At 44.6% G+C, this 18,315-nt stretch overlaps 1 protein-coding gene and 1 long non-coding RNA gene across 3 annotated transcripts in view; one reads left to right on the plus strand and one right to left on the minus strand.

Annotated features, from left to right (window-relative positions):
• LOC138736182 (uncharacterized) overlaps nt 1-12,630 on the minus strand; it is a 25,393-nt gene extending 12,763 nt beyond the window's left edge. The window contains exons 1-3 of the long non-coding RNA XR_011340134.1: nt 12,529-12,630; nt 12,032-12,215; nt 10,472-10,550 (exon numbers count right to left, since the gene is read on the minus strand). This is a non-coding gene — a long non-coding RNA (uncharacterized lncRNA). The remainder of the gene's footprint in view (nt 1-10,471; nt 10,551-12,031; nt 12,216-12,528) is intronic.
• LOC138736180 (dual specificity protein phosphatase 13B-like) lies at nt 322-14,630 on the plus strand. 2 transcript variants are annotated; one of them, XM_069885251.1, is made up of 4 exons: nt 322-402; nt 3,875-4,033; nt 9,059-9,279; nt 12,041-14,630. In XM_069885251.1, exons 2-4 carry the CDS (start codon nt 3,876-3,878, stop codon nt 12,238-12,240), a joined length of 579 nt encoding a protein of 192 aa, XP_069741352.1. In that variant the 5' UTR covers nt 322-402; nt 3,875; the 3' UTR covers nt 12,241-14,630. The 2 variants fall into 2 exon arrangements, with proteins under 2 accessions (XP_069741352.1, XP_069741353.1); XM_069885252.1 differs by having other exon boundaries at nt 3,875-4,004.
• Nucleotides 14,631-18,315: the final 3,685 nt, after the last annotated feature.

The following is an 18,315-nucleotide window of genomic DNA, read 5'->3' on the forward strand; positions in this document are numbered from 1 at the left end:
TTCTGTGGCTGAGCTCACAGACCATTTCATATCTCCCAAATTTTCAAATGTTGTTGGCAACTCAGAGTGAAATAAAATACTTTGTTATATCTGCAATTTTTAAGTTGGTGTCATTTTACAAATTCATTTTTTGGGACAACCCTCAAACAAAATTATTATTATTCAAAGTCTGACCCAGATCAGTATTTTGCAAAACACGATACACTGAATCCTGGCTTCATCAGTCATTAGTACACCCTACCGCTGTTTTGCTGGGGACTGACAACTCTGCAACAGATGATATTACTCACTGACTCACGTGCTCTGCTTATTAAACCGACACAGAAGACACTTTCCACTGTATCTTAGCTGGTGTACAGGAAAGAACACAGCATAAACTCCCAGTCTGACATAGGAACCAAGGTGAGCAAGTTTCCAAATGACTTTTCTCTGTAATGGGGATAGAGATGGTGTAAGGGACAGCTTAACAGTTGTGTCCTGGCAGAGAAACAAATTCAACATTTTGGCAGCTGATAGTGTTGCTTCGAAGTTGATCAACTTTGGCAGAAGGCTGCGACGCGTCTCAAAGCGCATCAAAGACAAAGGGGTTTGCGATATATGGGAGTAATATATGGAAGTCTGCAGACACCATGGCTGAAGTAAAAACACAATGCTGGAGAAGTTCAGCAGGCCAAACAGTGTACTTTATATAGTAAAGATATAGAGATTTAACCAATGTTTCAGGCTTGTGCTTTTCAACGAGGAATGAGCAAAATGTAGACAGACCTGGGTGAAAATTGATGAAGGGCTCAAGTCCAAAACACTGGTTATGTATCTTTATCTTTGTGGGTGCTATACAAAGGACACTTTGGCCTGCTAAATTTCTCCAGCATTTTTGAGTTTTTAATTTCAATACATGGGTGTAGTTACAGTATATAGTCTTTGCACCCAGTATGTCCTCTGCAGGAAGATGACTAGGTATAAGGCTCCTTGGTCTGGGCCACTGATATGATGATATGACACACTGCCACATGGGTCCTGTTGTGATGCAGAGATGGAGATCAAAAAGGGTATGTGACAGAGTCAATGTCTTGAGGTAGGTGCAGAAGAAACCAAAGGTACTTCAGTTGGCCTGAGAATTAAATCATTTGCAAATCTCAATGTCATTAATATTCCTCTTCTTGTCCTAAGATAACAAATTACATGAAAGAAGAGATTAGTAGTGGAAGGAAAGTATTCTGCCTGGATGTCAGAGACTAGTGGACTTCTGCAGGGATCTGCTGTGGGACCCCTGCTCTTTGTGATTTTTATAAATGACCCAGGTGAAGATGCGGAAGGATGGATCAGTAAGTTTGCAGATGACACAAAGGTAGGAGGAGTAGTGGATGGTGCTGAAGGTTGTCGAAGGTTAGAAAAGGATATAGAGAGGATGCAGAGTTGGGTGGAAAAGTGACAGATGGAGTTCAATCCGTATAAATGTGAGGTGATGCACTTTGGAAGGTCAAACCTGAAGGATGAGTACAGGGTTAATAGTCGGATACTTAACAGTGCAAATGAACAGAGGGACCTTGGGATCCAAATCCATACATCTCTCAAGGTCGCTGCACAGGTTGATAGGATAGTTAAGAAGACTTATGGGATGCTGGGATTCATTAATAGGGGGTTTCAAGAGTTGAGAGGTCACGTTGCAACTCTACAAATCTCTGGTAAGACCGCACTTCAGTTCTGGTCACCTCATTACAGGAAGGATGTGAAAACTATGGAGAAGGTGAAGATGAGATTCATCAGGATGTTGTCTGGATTGGAAACAAGTAACTTAGGACTTAACTCTTTGGAGCGAAGAAGGATGAGAGGAGATTTGATAGAGGTCTACAAGATTCTGAGTGGCATAGATAGGGTGGACAGTCAACCTTTTTCCCAGGCAGGAATAGCAAACACCAGGGGACATCTGTACAAAGTGAAGGGAGGAAAGTTTAGGGGAGATGTCAGGGGTAAGTGTTTAAACACAAAAGGTTGTAGGTGCCTGGCCTGAAATGCCTTGCCAGGGATAATGGCGGAGGCTGAAACATTCAGGGCATTTAAGACTCTTAGGCAGATGGGTTATGTTCGATGCTGTCAGAGGATGTTTAGACAAATTATTTGACACAATAACATTCAATGTTCTATGAATAAGACTTCATTATTTGTAAATGTTTTGTGATTCTTACTCAACACCTCTCTGAGAAATGAAGACCGCAGATGTATTTTTATGAGTATGTTAGTTAAGGTCACAGTAAGCATTACACTGATTAACAACACCACCGTTTTCTATTTATGGTCTGCCTTCTAAGGTTGCTTGAGTCATAAATGGAATCTGCCATCAGGTTTCTATCAGGGTACTGACGAAGCCACAGAGAATCTGTACACAGAGATTGCAAGATCAAAGTGCAGATGAGGGTATCCATAAACTGGAAAAATACTGGTTCCTTCTGCAGTGAAAAAACTGCATTTAAAGAGAACCTTAATTAACCCTGTTACTGTATATCTCAAAGCTCTCTGGTGCCAGTATTGTAATGGACTGTGGACTCCAGCACACTCCCAGCAAACTTTGCAAACAGCAGAGAAAATGCCAGGTGATGTTCTACACGCCCGCACTAGTTCATAGATCCCTCTCACCAGCCAGTCACAGGGCAGCAATGTCAGGGAATTTGCACTACTGGTCGGCCCTCAGTCACTGAGGGAAAGTGAATGAGAAAGGAAACCAGCAAGAAGAGGGTGTCTGCAGATCCAGACATTCAGGATTCACCACCTCCACCAGCTCATGGACCTAGACATACCAGATGTCAAATGCTCATGGAATGGTACTGACAACCAGAGGTGGAGTTGCCCCAGAACAGGAACAGACTTGTTCATGAGGGAACTGTCAGTGTGGGAGGCAGGGTTGTGGTGAAGGGGGGTTTGATTAGGGAGGTGAGACCCAGGGACCAGATGCTGGAACCACTACCTCTCACCAGCTTCCTGCCACCCCCATTACTGCAACAGATACACAGATCCCTGCCCTCCCTCCTCACCTCCATGCAGGGAGCTCAACACAATCATCCAGGTGAGGTCATGATTCACCTGCATCTCCTCCAGTGGTCATGATATGACCTCCTTGACATAAGTGAGACCAGGTGCAGACTGGGAACCGCTTCACACTCTGACCTCACACCAGGTGAAGCTTCCGGACCCAGCCATTATCCCTCCCCGTTCCTCCAGCAACCCATCTGTCCAAAGCTCATCCTCTGGCAGGCTGAGCCCCAACAGCACCTCATCCTCCACATTGTTCATTTCCAGTTGAACCAGTTCAGCAACCAATTATCCACATGCAGGCAAATCTGCTCCACCTCATCCATTCGTCTTCTCATGCACCATCTTTCTCAGCAAAACCCCTTCCCAACCCTTTTACCCTCCTCCATTCTCCTTCCCCTCCTTCTCCACACCTGTCCCCTCCCTCAGTATTCACATCTGGCCACCATCCCTCCCATGGTTCCACCAATCTCCTTCCTTCAGCAGCTGTCTCTACCTTTGCCCTGCCCTCCCCCCCACACCTCTGCCTCCCCTCCCCTTCTCTGCTTAAACCTGTCATTGAGCCCAAACTCCCTCAACTAGCATCATCTGTCCATCATCGACATTAATCCTGTCCATTCCCCCCTCCTATCTCCATCCAGAAGGAGGGTCTTGGCCTCCTCAACTGTCCGTCTACCTCCATGTGTTGCCCTTGACACTTTATTTCTCCAGCAGTTTGCTTTTCAACTCCAGATTCTAAGACAAATTCAGACTCAACTTCCTTGATGAATTTTTGGAATCAGTTTCAAAACAAAGTAATCAATGAGTTACTGCCATTGATGGAACGATGTTATTCATTGTGTTTCAGCATGGAAAGAGCTGCTCACAGACTCACACCTCACTCTGGCAGTGAAAGTGTAGATGGTTATGAACCTCCATCACTGGCAGAACTACAGCGGTGTCTGTGGACGAGAGCTTCCTCCAGCCACGTGGATCAGGTTTGGCCGAACCTTCACCTGGGAGATGCGTAAGACCCCAGCCTTGTAGTTATTCACTCACCCCCCACAACAAAAAAAAACTGGGGAGCTTATGGAATGGGAAAGATGCCAGCACTACCATTGGCACACACAGCATTGTCATTTTATCCACCAAACCTCTTTCTCTTTCTTGCCAGCAGAGGGCAATAGGGGAGCGAACCCCATTGGCAACAACTCAAATCATTCGACCAAGTGAGTGAAACTTGAACCTCTGCAGAAGCTGTGATTGTAGTAAAAACACAGAAATGTTGGAGGAACTCCAACATTTGACCTGATTTGTTCATACTTCTGGTGGGTTATTCCAGTTGGGATTAATCTTGTGTTCTTGTGTTAGTAATATGGCTGGAACGTAAAACAGACAACATTGTGAGGGAGAAAGTCCCACAAACATTCACCTTTCACGCTCACCTCTAAGGAAAAGAAAGATGCACTCTCACCCCTGGCCCCTGGCCACTCTGCTCCCAGTCTCTGAGGTGACGTGAAAAGATTCTTCAGGAAAGTGAATCTTTGGAAAGCATCCAGACCAGACAGTGTACCAGGCATGTCCATAAAACTTGTGCAGACCAACTGGTTGGACATTTTGCAGACATTTTCAACCTCTCACTGCCTCAGCCTGAGGTACGTACCTGCTTCAAAAGAACATCCATGAAACCAGTATTCAAGAATAGAAATGTGACCTGCCTCAATGACTACCTGCTGCTGACATTGACATTTACCATGATAAAGTGCCTCTTGCCTCAGGAAGGAGGTCCACTTCAGTTCACCTGCTGTCACAACAAACCAAGGGGAGTTATCTGGACCAGAAGACCATCTAAACCAGTTGTTCAGTGACAAGAGCTTGGTGTTCAATACATCATAGCAGCAACACATGATCAAACTAAGGGATCTGTGTCTCTTCATTCCAGTGTAACGGGATCCTCGACTTCCTATTTGACAGACCCGAATCAGTGTGATCGGCATCACCTCCTCCTCACTGACCATCAACACAGGCTTACCCAAGGCTGTATGCTTGGTCCTCCACTCTCCTCCCTGTACGTAGCCAAGTTTGGTTCGAATGCTATTTGAACATTTGTAGATATTACCACTGTTGTTGACCGAATAACAGTGACCAATGAGTCAGAATGCATTAGGGAGATGGAGAATCTAGTTGGGTGGTGCCAGAACAACATCATCAAGACCAAGGAGCTTTTTGTTGATTTTAGAAAGATTACTCATGGAGAGAGTCAAAACCTCAATTTCCTGGGTATCCAGATTTCCCAAGACCTTACCAGGAGCCAGCTCATCGTGACAATTGTGAAGAAGGCCCAGCAATTCTGCTTTCTAAGGAGTCTGAGGAGATTTGTTAAATACTTTTCTCACACGTCTACAGGTGAACTGGTTGCATCACAGCTTGGTTTGGTAATTCAGGTAAAACCACAGAAATGCTGGAGGTACTCAGCAGGTCTTGCAGTGCCCATGGAAGGTAAAGATATATAACTGACCTTTCGTGCCTGAAACAACGGGTATATATCTTTACCTCCTATGGACGCTGCAAGTCCGGCTGAGTTCTTCCAGCATTTTTGTGGTTTTACTACAATCACAGCATCTGCAGACTTTCGTGTTTCACTCACTTGATCATTCACATGCCCAGGAACCTAGAAGGCAGCAGAAAGTAGCCAACAGCCAGGTCCATCACAGACTCAGACCTCCCATCCATTGAAGATATCCATGTGAGGAGCTGTCTCACAAAGGCAGCCAACATCATAAAGGATCCTCACTGTCCTGGTCGCAACCTCTTCTCACTGCTAGCTTTGGGAAGAAGTTATCGAAGCCAGAAGCCCAGCACCTCCATTGAACCAGAGAATATTACACCACAGAAATTGGCCTCTTCAGCCCTTCCAGTCTATGCCAAACTATTTTTTGGCTAGACCCACTGACCTGCACCCAGTCATAGCCCTCCAAACCTCTCCCATACATGTACATGTCCAAATACTTCTTAAATGTTTAAAATTGAGCCCACATTTACCACTTCAGTTGGCAGCTCGTTCCACACCCCCACCACTCTCTGTGTGAAGAAGTTTCCCCTCCTGTTCCCTAAACTTTTCCACTTTCACTCTTAACTCATGTCCTCTGGTTTGTATCTCACCTACCCTCAGTAGAAAAATCCTTTCTACATTTATTCTTAATAATTTTAAAAATCTCTATCAAATCACCCTCATTCTTCTACACTCCAGGGAATAAAGTCCTAACCTGTTTAACGTTTGCCTGTAATTCAGTTCCTGAGGTCTGGGCAACATCCTATTAAATCTTCTCTGCACTCTTTCTACCTTATTGATATCTTTCCTGTAGTTTGGTGACCAAAACTGCACACAATTCTTCAAATTTGGCCTCATCAATGTCTTATACAACTTTACCATAACATCCCCCAACTCCTGTACTCAATACTTTGAGTTATGAAGACCAATAGGCCAAAAGCTCTCTCTACAACGCTATCCACTTGTCACGCCATTTTCAAGGAATTGTGTATCTGTATTCCCAGATCACTCTGTTCTACCGCACTCCTCAGTGCCCGACCCTTCATCATGTACGTCCTTTCTTGGTTTGTCCTTCCAAGATGCAATACCTTATACCTGTCTGCATTAAACTCCATCTGACATTTTTGAGAGACTGTGTGTGTGTGTGCGCGTGCGTGTGTGTGTGTGTGTGTGTGTGTGAGTGTGTGTGTGTGTGTGTGTGTGTGTGTGTGTGTGTGTGTGTGTGTGTGTGTGTGTGTGTGTGTGTGTGTCTTCCAAACTGCTGCAGTTTAATCGTAAGTCTGGTGCAAGTTTCAAACATCTTCTTGAACTTGAGGATCCCTTTTAAATCTCAGTTCATAAGTTATTATTAAGCACTTTTAAACATTATGTCTTCAGATCTCTTTAAACTCACATCTTTGGATGAGCTGTCTTTCAGAGAGATATTCTTCAAACAGGAGTGACCATCTTCTGGACACAAATGAGGCTGCCTCTCTTTTCCTTAAAGAGTAATCAGAAGTGCTCTTGCTCATTTAAAAGTCACTTATGTTGTGTATCTCCTCTGACAAGGATGATACAAACAGAACAGCATCTCCCTCTCTTTCCCGAGATTACTGCCCCAATCCTGTCTTTCCAGGAGGTTGTTTCATTAGTCTCTTCTTTCTTCTGATTCAAAATGTCTCTCTGCCTTCACTATATAGACATCATGTGACATGACATCCCCACAGTTTTACTTTCATTTCTGCAAAACCACTCCATATCCATAACAATCTCAGACTTCATCTCCATTCCAAGAGGCTTAAGTAGTTTACAACAGCCGAAAAGTCTCATGGTGACCACAAGTAAAAACCTATTTTGTTGAAACAGATGGCCTCCTTCAGCAGTTCTTCTTGAACACTTGAATACTTCAGTTTTTAAAAAAAATATTCCATTGTTCTTGAATCAATTAAGAACCACTTCAGTTCCATTAGCTCCATCTTTCCATGACACGTAAACTCCGAAATGAACACTTTCTGAGTTCAATGGTGCATTTGGAAATGTGCCATGTCCTGTGTGTGACTGTGTATCTAGCCCACAAACTAACTTACTAGAAATATTTTTAACTCTGTAACTTACTAAGAAATATATATTTTATAACTAAAGATCTTAACCTTAAAGATTAGCACAAATCCATTACATAGCGACCTACCATGCACAAAGCCATGTTGACTATCCATAATCAGACTATGGCTCTCCAAATAATTGAATATCCAATCTCTTAGAACACCTTCCAATAATTTCTCTACTACTGATGTCAAGCTCACCAGCCTATAATTTCCAGGGTTACTTTCGGAGCTTTTTTTTTAAAAACAACAGAACAGCTTGAGATACCCTCCAATCCTCTGCCACCACACCCGTGGCTAAGGACATTTTAAATATTTCTGCCAGAGCCCATTCAATTTCTATACGCCTCCCTCAAGGTCAGAGGGAATATCTTGTCCGTCCCCACCATTGTTGATATATCCACCATTGTTTGTTTTATGACAGCAAGCACTTTCTCCTCTTTAATCTGCATAGGTTCCATGACTCACTGCTTGTTTTCCTTACTTCCCACAACTCTGTGCCCATTTCATGAATGAACACTGATGAAAAAAAATCTCTCCATCTTTTTTGGTTCCATACAAAGCTGACCACCCTGATCTACAAGTGGACCAATTTTGTCCCTTACTATCCTTTTGCTCTTAATATACCTGTAGAAACCCTTGGGATTATCTTTCACCTTGCCTGCCAAGCAACCCCATGTCTTATTTTAACCTTTCTGATTTCTTTCTTGAGGTTTTCTTGCATTTTTTTATACTTCTCAAGTACCTCATTTTCTGCATGTTGTCTGTACCTGCTCTACACCTCTCTCTTCTTCTGAACCATATCCCCAGTATCACTCAAAAACCAAGGTTCCTGTGCCTGCTAACCTTGCTTTTAATCCTGACAGGAAAATACAAACTCTGTACTCTCAAAATTTCACCTTTGAAAGTCCTCCACTTACCTCGCACATCCTTGCCCGAAAACATCTAATCCTAATCCTTTCTCGTTTCCTCAAAATTGGCCTTTCTCCAATTTACAATCTCATGGCCCAAACCTATCCTTCTCCACAATTAATTTGAAACTAACAGCATTATGATGACTGGACCTAAAACATTCCCCTACTCATACTTCTGTCACCTGTCCTGTCTCATTCCCTAATTCACCTCATATCTATTTCATCATCCCCACTCCTGTATCTCACTGGAGAAAACAAGGGACTTCTGATTCTATCATTTGCCAGGGGTTCCAGTCATTGGGGTATCCAAGTTTATATTGACCCACCAGAGATGTGTGCCAGGATGAAGATTGAAAGGACACACATCCTCCAGTACGTTATGGGCCAATCCTTTATTAGTTTTGTTTTCTGACATGTGAAATATCATCCTGGGCAATCACAGCAATAGAACAAGAAGTTGTATGTTGTTTATATTCCAAATACAACAAGGGTTTAATCTTTTGCAGGTGGACAGCTCGAGATAAGACACTCCTGAAGCATCTGGGGATTACACACATTCTCAATGCTGCTGACGGAAAGTTCAATGTTAACACTGGAGCCATTTATTACAGAGACATGAACATACAATACTATGGAATTGAGGCATTTGATGCCACAGATTTTAACATGAGTCCCTTCTTTCATCCAGCCGCAAGATTTATCAGAGCCGGTCTCAACACAGCGGGTGGTAAGTCACTGAGATGCCTTGTGACTCAAGGTGCCCAATGTCATCACCCTTCTCACTTTACATGCACCACATTTCAGTTTGCAGGGCAGATTTGGAAAAAGTCTGAAATCTGCAGCAGGTTTACAAGAAACTCTGCAGATGCCGGGGTTCCAGTGAAGTATACCAAAGTGCTAGAGAAACTCGGCAGGTCACAAGGCATCCATCGGCAGTCAACCTTTCAGGCTGGAGCCCTTCCTCCAGGTGGAGAAACTCTCAGGCCTGAATTGTTGACTGCCCTTTACTTCCTATGGATGCTGTATGATTTCCAGCACGTTCGTGTACTGCACTCCTCAGCTGATGCCTTGCTCTGGATAATGAGGACCTAAATTGAGCCATGCCAAAACTCAGAACATGCCAAAGTGCTCCACAGTGAATAAAAGTTGACCTTCCAGTCCACTTTTCAATATCTCTTCCAAATGGTGCAATAGATCTAAAATCAGTGTATCATGCCTAAACAAGAGAGATAAGGGAGGAATTGATCCATATAGACTGAGAATTCAGCCTTGATGCTGGAACAGGTGAGGAACAGTGAAAGACTTTCATAGAGATTTTTTCAGTTCAACTATAAAGTCTATTTCAGTTAAGAGCAAGGGGAGCCAGAGACACTAATGCTGAGTCTTTGAACAGGCAGAAGGCAATTTTGTGTAATATTACAAATTCTGTACTATTTCATGACAATAAAGGAATCTTGAGTAAAGGTAGGAAGAGCTAGCATTGGGTAACTAAAGAATTAAAAGGTTTCAAATGAAAAGCTCATGTGCACAAAGTCGCCGAGAGTCATGGGAAATGGGAAGATTGCGAAAACTTCAGAAAGCAATAAAGAACCATTAAGCAAGCAATGAAATAAAGGAAGATAAATTACGAAAGAAAATAGCACAAAGCACAAAAATAGAAAGTAATTTATAATACCAAGTAAAGGATGGCTAAAGTGAATGTAGGTCTATAGGCAGATGAGAAAAGGAAATTATCAGATAATGTGGAAATACCTGAAGTATTATTTGTCGGTCTTCATGGTGGAAAACATGCCAAAGAGTGACATTACAGATGAGATGGGAGTCGGGACCTTGTGGGAGGAAATTGCTATCACCAAAGAATTAGTGCTGAGAAAAAGTGTGGGTCTAAAGGTAGATAAGTCTCCCCCTCTCCCCCTTACCTCATGCAGGAAGAGTCTTTGCTCATTGTGTGATGGGGATCAGCCGAGCAGCCACTCTCATTCTCGCATTCCTGATGATCTGTGGAAAAATGACCCTGATCGCGGCTGAATGCATCCCAGTGTACTCACCAAAATCACAGTAGTAGAGGCATTTGTAGGAATTTACCAAAATTCTCTGGACATGTCCCAGTGGATTAAAAAAGAATGTGGGCAAAAGGCAGGGAGATGTCGGCCATTTAGCTTCATGTCTGCAAAATGCTTGAACCTATCATCAAGGAAAAACTAATGAGACCTTGGGATAGAAATTGTTCCAGCAGGCTCAACAGGCCATATAGACAACTCTTGTTCCTATTTCTTATATTCTTGTGGAGAGAGTTGAGATTTCTGCTTGAATTTGTCTTTAAACTCAGGAGAAGGGCTTAAACCACCTTCTAATTTAAAGTAAAAAGCAAGCCAACCAACATTTCATACAGAGTCAAAACACAAAAATACAGGAGGAACTCAGCAGGTCTTGCAGCATCCATAGGAGTTAAAGACGTACTTCACATAGAGTGTTTGTTACCCACATTAAGGATTTGAATGGGAATGTAGCTAACGTGATTAGTAAATGTGAAGATGACACCAAAACTGGTGGTGCAGTGTACAGTGAGAAAGGATATTTAAATCTACACTGGTCTGCAATCAGTTGGAAAGGTGGGCCAAGGAGCGGCCAATGGAATTTCATGCTGAATGATCTGAGATGTTGCACTTTGGTAAGTCAAACCAGAGTGGGGCTAGCACGATGAATGACATGGCCCTACAGAGAGTTGGAGAACGGAAGCATCCAGGGATACAAGTGGTGATTCAGGTCGACCAGGTCATGAAGGCATGCTTGCCTTCATAAGGCGAAGTGCTGAGTACAACTCAGCTGTGCAAGGTGTGAGTAAGATTACACTTAAAGTATTGTGGAGTTCTGGTTGCCCAGCTCTAGGAAGAACATCAATACATTGGAGGGGTGCAGAGGAGATTGATCAGGATGATGCTGGGACTGGAGGGTTTAAGTTATTGGGAGAGTTTGGATCGGCTGAACCTTTATTTCCCAGAGTGTAAAAGGGTGAAAGGTAACCATGGAGAGGTTTATAAATTCATGAGCAGCATGGATAAAGTGAATCTTTTTCCAAAGGTAGACGCTTCTAGAACTAGAGAGCATATGGTTATGGAGAGGGGAGTTGAACAGCAACATTCTAACCCAGAGGGTGGTGAATATCTGGAATGTGGTGCCAGAGGAAATGGTGGAAACATTTGGACTGATGCATGGATAGAAAGGGTTTAGAATATGTGTACTAATCACAGGCAAATGGGATGAGCCCAGAATGCCAACTTAGTAGGCATGGATGAATGGGGCTGAAAGGCCTGATCCTGTTCTACGACTCTATGAGTATTTATTATAAATATAGAAACATCAGCCATGTTAAATCTCTAACTTCTGAGGCCTGGAGAGCCAGTTGATTGGGATCAGTTTATTTTGTGTCTCGTGGGCACTGATGGATCTCTCTCTCTCCCGCCTTCTCTCCCTCTCACCTCATGCAGGAAGAGTCTTTGTTCATTGTGCGATGGGGATCAGCCGAGCAGCCACTCTCATTCTCGCGTTCCTGATGATCTGTGAAAAAATGACCCTGATCGAGGCCATTAAAACTGTCAGCACACATAGAAATATCTCGCCTAATTATGGGTTCCTTGGTCAGCTCCAAGATCTTGATAGAACCTTGATGAAGGAAAGAAGAAGATGATTGGAACTTGACTGCAAAAAATAGAGCGACCTCACTACAACCACAAGAGAATTCTACAGAAAGAATGGGACAAAGAGAGATATAGCTTTACCAAGCAAAAGCTTCAAGAGGTCGATGCTTTGTGCGTCCCGACAAGTATCATTTTTGATCAGCACCTCCCCTCCAAACATCTGCCCTGAACAGCACATCTACACCTCACTAGAGTCCAGCAGTTACCAGTAGAAACTTTCGAGATTCAATCCCAATCCCTCAATTCTGACCTTTCAGGAGTTTGCAGACTTGACAAACCTGAGTGTGATCATTGTGCATCCATTTACTGAATGTTTAGGAGCAAGGAGGAGACATTCAGAGGGAGAACTGTTTCTGCACAATCCTTAATGTGATGTCACAATGTGTTATCACGAGGAGAATTGTGGAGATTGGAGAGATTTACCAGTCTATGAACAAATCATTGCAAATATAATGATCCAAAAGAGACACTTCTTCCAATATTTCAAATGTCTGAACCTGAATAAAAATAAACTGCCAAAGGTTAAAAGCACCAAATTCATTGTGAATATTTCAGTTCTCAATTAATGCTCTGTTACAACTACATAAATCAGGCCATGAGCAGATGATAGTGAGAAGATCCAATGGGCTTCCACTGGGTCCAGGCTGAGGAGAGGCATCCCAGTGACTTACCACCCACTGTTTGAGGAGTGAGTTTGGTGAGGGTGCCCCGATGTGTTGCTGTTCAGGGCTCCGGACACAGTTCCAACCCCAGCAGGATCAGGAGTGTGAGCTGGGATCATTGGACAGCAAAGATTTTGCTTCCTGAACCCTTTTTGGGTGTATTTTAGAGATTTTGGGTGGCTGATCATGAAAATCATCTATTTTTGTGATTTCTTGTCATATTTTCAGTCCACTTCAAACATACAAAACCATGAAGTGCAAACATCTCAATTAAATTAATTTTCTGCATCCTCGCTTGGACGTCTTCCCTGCTGATCTTGGTGCAGTCAGTGAAAGGTTTCACCAGCACATTGCAACCATGAAAAAGACATATCATCAACTGGAATCCATCAATGTTGGCCGACTATTGTTGCACATTGATGCAAGAGGCCTCAAATGCTGTGTACAAATGAAAATCAGCGGCAAAACATTTTTAGGTCAGTTGTACTAATTGACCACCGCCAGTGGGCTGATATCGCCTCAAACCTTGCATCTTGGCGCCTCACAGTTCGGCGGGCAGCAACCTCCTTTAAAGAAGACCGCAGAGCCCACCTCACTGACAAAAGACAAAGGAGGAAAAACCCAACACCCAACCCCAACCCACCAATTTTCCCTTGCAACCACTGCAACCATGCCTGCCTGTCCCGCATTGGACTTGTCAGTCACCAATGAGCCTGCAGCAGACGTGGACATACCCCTCCATAAATCTTCGTCCGCGAAGTCAAGCCAAAGGAAGAAAGAAAAACTAATGCAATGTGTCAGCATCGTTCTGCAATTGAACATGCTAAATTCAATCAAAGTTAATTTAATATTTCTCCAACTTCCGACTCCAACAGCAAATCTGAAATTATCTTTATTTTCAGCTTGAACTTGTTTACCATAATCTCCAATTTTTTTTTTCAGGAAGCATATCTTTTGTAAAAAGTTGCTGTCCAGTGCAATAGGTTAGAGAATTCCCCTGCAGAAACTAGCCCTTTTTATTCCAACACCAAAAAGTCCCATTGTTTAGAAACCCATGACTGAGCAACAGGGTTCATTGTCAGCCAGCGTTCACCACAATAATCCACTTTTTATCTCACTGTTTCTCTTCATTTTCCTTCCATTCATGGATCCTGCTAAACATGCAAAGTTATATCTCAATATAGGCTTATTACAATTTGATTCAATCTCAATTTTTTTCATGAAAAATCTCAAGGAAATAAAGGTGAGCACTTTGTAGACTGCCCTCACTTCCTGCTGCCGAGAGGAGCTGGTTCAAGTTTCCATCACCTCTCCCAATGCTCAATTAACCCCTGCTAGAGAAAGCCACAAGGTGGTCTCTCTCACCCTCTGGCACGGTGTGGGTCCAGCGAGAGCTTCGGGTGCAGACCCTACTCCAGCCCCCCACCCTCCCCCAGGCACCGAGACTTACTGCTTCTAGAAGTCGCTCATCCTACCGGAGACAAGACCATGCTTGGAGTTCAATGTCAGCACAAGTGAAGCTGCAGAGAACAGGGCCGCATCCCTCGGCCACAACACGGACCGGAGCGGCCACCAGTCACATTACAGCTCCGGTCAAAATTAGTTCTTGCTGAGCCGTCAGTCAACGGCAAATTTACCCCTGCTGCCCCTGTACTGACAATAACCACACCAGCAGTGCGAGTATAAGACAGCTTTAATAAACTAATTTAATAAACTAATATGTACACTGAGGTCTTGTCTCTCTGCAAGACGAACCTGGAAGGCTAGACTGTAGCTCTGGACTGCTTTATATACAAGGTCACCGGGATGACCCCTGGTGACCTAGTGGTGTAATTACATATCACCCCCCCCCTTAAAAAATTGTTATTCCCCCCAACCCCCACCCCCGTCCTCCTTCCCTTGTTTGTAAGTTCATAAGTCCAAAATTTTTCATGGCTTCCATTACCTTCTGGACCTCCTTGGTAGTGGTATAGGAGTGGGGAGTGAAGTCTGCCTTTCGGCCTTTCTTGGTGGAGGTGTGGGAGTGGGAAGTACTAGATGGTCATGTGACCGTGTGGGCTGGGGATCCTCTTGTATGGGATTAGGTCCTGCCACCAAATCTAGGGTGGTGATATTTTGTGGGGTGGGCGTACCCAGGGTCCTGATTTCCAGGGTGGGTGGTAGAGTCCTCTGGGGTGACTTGATGGACGACTGTTCTAGTGACTGCTGCTGTGCTCCTTGTTGATCCGTAGATATCTGTGTTTCCTCCGCGTTGTTCACACATCCGGCCGGCGCGAGATCCCTGGTGGCCACCGAGTCTTCTCTTCCATCTGGGAATGTGACAAAGGCGTACTGAGGGTTCGCGTGCCTCAACTCCACTTGATCCACCAGCAGGTCCACTTTGTGGGGTCTGCAGTGCTTCCGGAGGAGAACAGGTCCCGATGTTATCATCCATTTAGGCAGTACTGTGCCCATCGTGGCTTTTCTTGTGAAAGAAAAGATACGGTCATGTGGGGTCATGTTAGTGGCAGTACACAACAAAGAACGTATAGAGTGTAGGCCTTGTGGCAACACTTCTTGCCATCTAGTAACAGGCAGGTCTTTTGTTTTTAAGGTCAATAGGAGCGTTTTCCAGATATGGCATTTTCCCTTTCGACTTGTCCATTCCCCTGGGATTATAACTTGTGGTGCGGCTGGTAGCAATCCCTCTCTCGTGCAGGTACGGCTGTACTTCTGCACTCATGAATGCAGCTCCCTTGTCTGTGTGTATGTAGTTCAGGTACCCAAATATGCTGAAGATGGGTTGGAGGCATTTTATAACAGTGGCTGCTGATACATCAGAACACGGGATTGCGAAGGGGAAAAGGGAATATTCATCTATTATGTTTAGGAAATAGACATTTCTATTATTGGACGGGAGCGGGCCTTTAAAATCGAGGCTGAGGCGCTCAAAAGATTTGGTAGCTTTTATCAGGGTGGCTTTGTCTGCCCGGTAAAATTGCGGTTTGCATTCCGCTCTTGTTCACTGACCTTACTTCCTCTACCGAAAATGGGAGGTTTGGGGTTTTAATGAAGTGAAACAGTCTAGCGGCCCCCGGGTGGCCCAGCTCATTGTGCAAGTTCTGCAACTGGAACGCGTGGTTAAGGATGGCACAAGTGCCTCTGGACAGCACGTCTGGGGGCTCGTTGAGTTTCCCGGGGCAGTATAGAATGTCGTAGTTAAATGTAGACAATTCTATATGCCAGCGCAGGATTTTGTCATTCCTAATTCTCCCCCTGTTCTGGTTATCGAACATAAAAGCCATAGACCATTGGTCCGTGACGAAGGTGAAGTGTTTGCACACCAGATAATGTCGCCAGTGCCTTACTGCTTCCACAATGGCTCGAGTCTCCTTCTCTACTGCTGAGTGTCTTACCTCTGACCCCTGTAGGGTTCACGAGAAAAAGGCCACTGGTCGTCCGTCTTGGTTTAGGGTGGCTGCCAGAGCCACATCGGATGCATCCATTTCTACTTAAAACGGGATCGACTCATCTATGGACTGCACGGCAGGTTCGTTATATGGTTATATGGTTTAGCGGCGATATGGCCCCTAATGTCCCTGAATGCTCTGGTGGCTGCTGGGCACAGTGGGAAAACTGAGGCTTTTATAAGTGGCTGGGCCCTGTCGGGCATAGTAAGCGAACAGTCCCAAACACCTTTTTAGTGCTTTCAGCGTGTGTGGCACTGGGAGGTCTAAGAGAGGATGCATACGGGCTGGATCTGGGCTGATTTCCCTATTCTGCACTATGTAGCCCAGGATTGGCAACTTTCTGGTGCTAAAGACGCATTTGTCCCTGTTGTACGTTAGGTTCCTTTCCTCGGCTGCCTGGAAGAACCGTTTTAAATTCGTGTCATGATCCTCCTGAGTGTGGCCACAGATTGTCACGTTGTCTAAGTAGAGGAACACCGCTTTCAGTTGGAACACATCGACTATTCAGTCTATTTCTCTCTGAAACAGGGACAATCCATTGGTGACACCGAAGGGGAGTCACAGAAATTGATACAGCCTGCTGTCTGCCTCAAATGCTGTGTAAATGCGATCACTGTTTCTAATGGGCAGTTGGTGGTATGCTGCCTTCAGGTCTATGGTGGAGAACACCTTATACTGTACAATGTTATTGACCATGTCTGCTATGCGTGGCAGAGGGTAGGCATCTAGTTGTGTAAATTTGTTGATTGTCTGGCTGTAATCCAGTACCATGTGCAGTTTTTCTCCTGACTTTACAACAACCACCTGGGCTCTCCAGGGGCTGGTGCTCTGTTCTATAATGCCCTCCTGTAGTAGCCTGTGGACTTCTGTCCTAATGAAGGCTCTGTCCCTTGGGCTGTACCTCCTGCTCTTTGTGGCTATTGGTGTGCATTCTGGGGTCAGGTGTGTGAACAGCGGAGGGGGTTCTATGTTCAGGACAGACAGGCTGCAGTGTTGTTTCTTCGGAAGGTGTAGTGGGGTGGTGGGGGGGGGTGGGGGCAGGTGTGAGGCCCGTTGTGCACTATTCTAATGCTTTCTAACTGGCACTGCAAATCTAACTCCAATAGTACCGGGGCACAGAGGTGAGGGAGTACTAGCAAATTGAACCCTTCGTATCTTGTGCCGTGGATTTCTAGAGTAACCCTGCAAAACTGTTTTACCTCAACCGCAAGGCTGCTGGTTGCTAACAGGATCTGGTGCTCACTCAGGCATGTGGGGAGGGCAAGGCGGTTGACTAACCCCTGGTCAATAAAACTTTCAGTACTTCTACTATCTATTAAGCAATTTACCCTCACATCATTAATTTTGATGCACACAGTGGCATCAGAAAAATTGTGTGGACTCACCTGATTCATGTGTAGGGAAGCAAGTCTGGCGTGTCCTTTGTGTCCTTCCATCCAATAGTATTCGGCGTCATATTCATCTCCTGAAGACTGTGTCCTCTGCTCTGTAGCATTTGTCCAAGATAGCTGGCTGCACATGGCATTCTTCTTCTTCTGTCTGTGGAGAAAGAAGAGCTTTCCTGCCTCTCATTAGCATGAGAATGGGCCTTGGCTGTGGCCTTGGGGCTTCTGCAGATATTTGTATAATGCCCACGTTTGCCACAGTTGGAACAGACATTTTCTCTGGCAGGGCAGAGGACTCTAGGGTGCTTTCTTTGTCCACAGAAAAAGCACTTGGGACCCTCAAGGTGCTGCCGCTGCTGTGAATTTCTGTGAGGCAACATACTTTTCTTTTTGTGGGGCTAGAAAGTCCAGCAGTGTGACGTTTGTCCCAGCCCCAGGGTCCTGTGAGTACTCCTCCAATTCTTCCCTGGTGCTTTCTAAAGCTTCTGCAATAGTCTCTGCCTCATCTAGCCCCACCATTCCTTTCTTCAGCAATCGGTGTCTCGTCTCAGTGGACCATATGTCCGCAA

The sequence above is a fragment of the Narcine bancroftii genome, chromosome 6 (genome assembly GCF_036971445.1).
Source record: "Narcine bancroftii isolate sNarBan1 chromosome 6, sNarBan1.hap1, whole genome shotgun sequence".
NCBI lineage: Eukaryota > Metazoa > Chordata > Chondrichthyes > Torpediniformes > Narcinidae > Narcine > Narcine bancroftii.

Bases quoted from the DNA above. Each gene is read 5' to 3' on its own strand.
- LOC138736180 (XM_069885251.1), top strand. From the start codon at position 3,876: ATGGAAAGAGCTGCTCACAGACTCACACCTCACTCTGGCAGTGAAAGT. The intron at 4,034-9,058 runs GTAAGACCCCAG...AATCTTTTGCAG, and splicing joins AACCTTCACCTGGGAGATGC to GTGGACAGCTCGAGATAAGA. The intron at 9,280-12,040 runs GTAAGTCACTGA...CACCTCATGCAG, and splicing joins CGGTCTCAACACAGCGGGTG to GAAGAGTCTTTGTTCATTGT.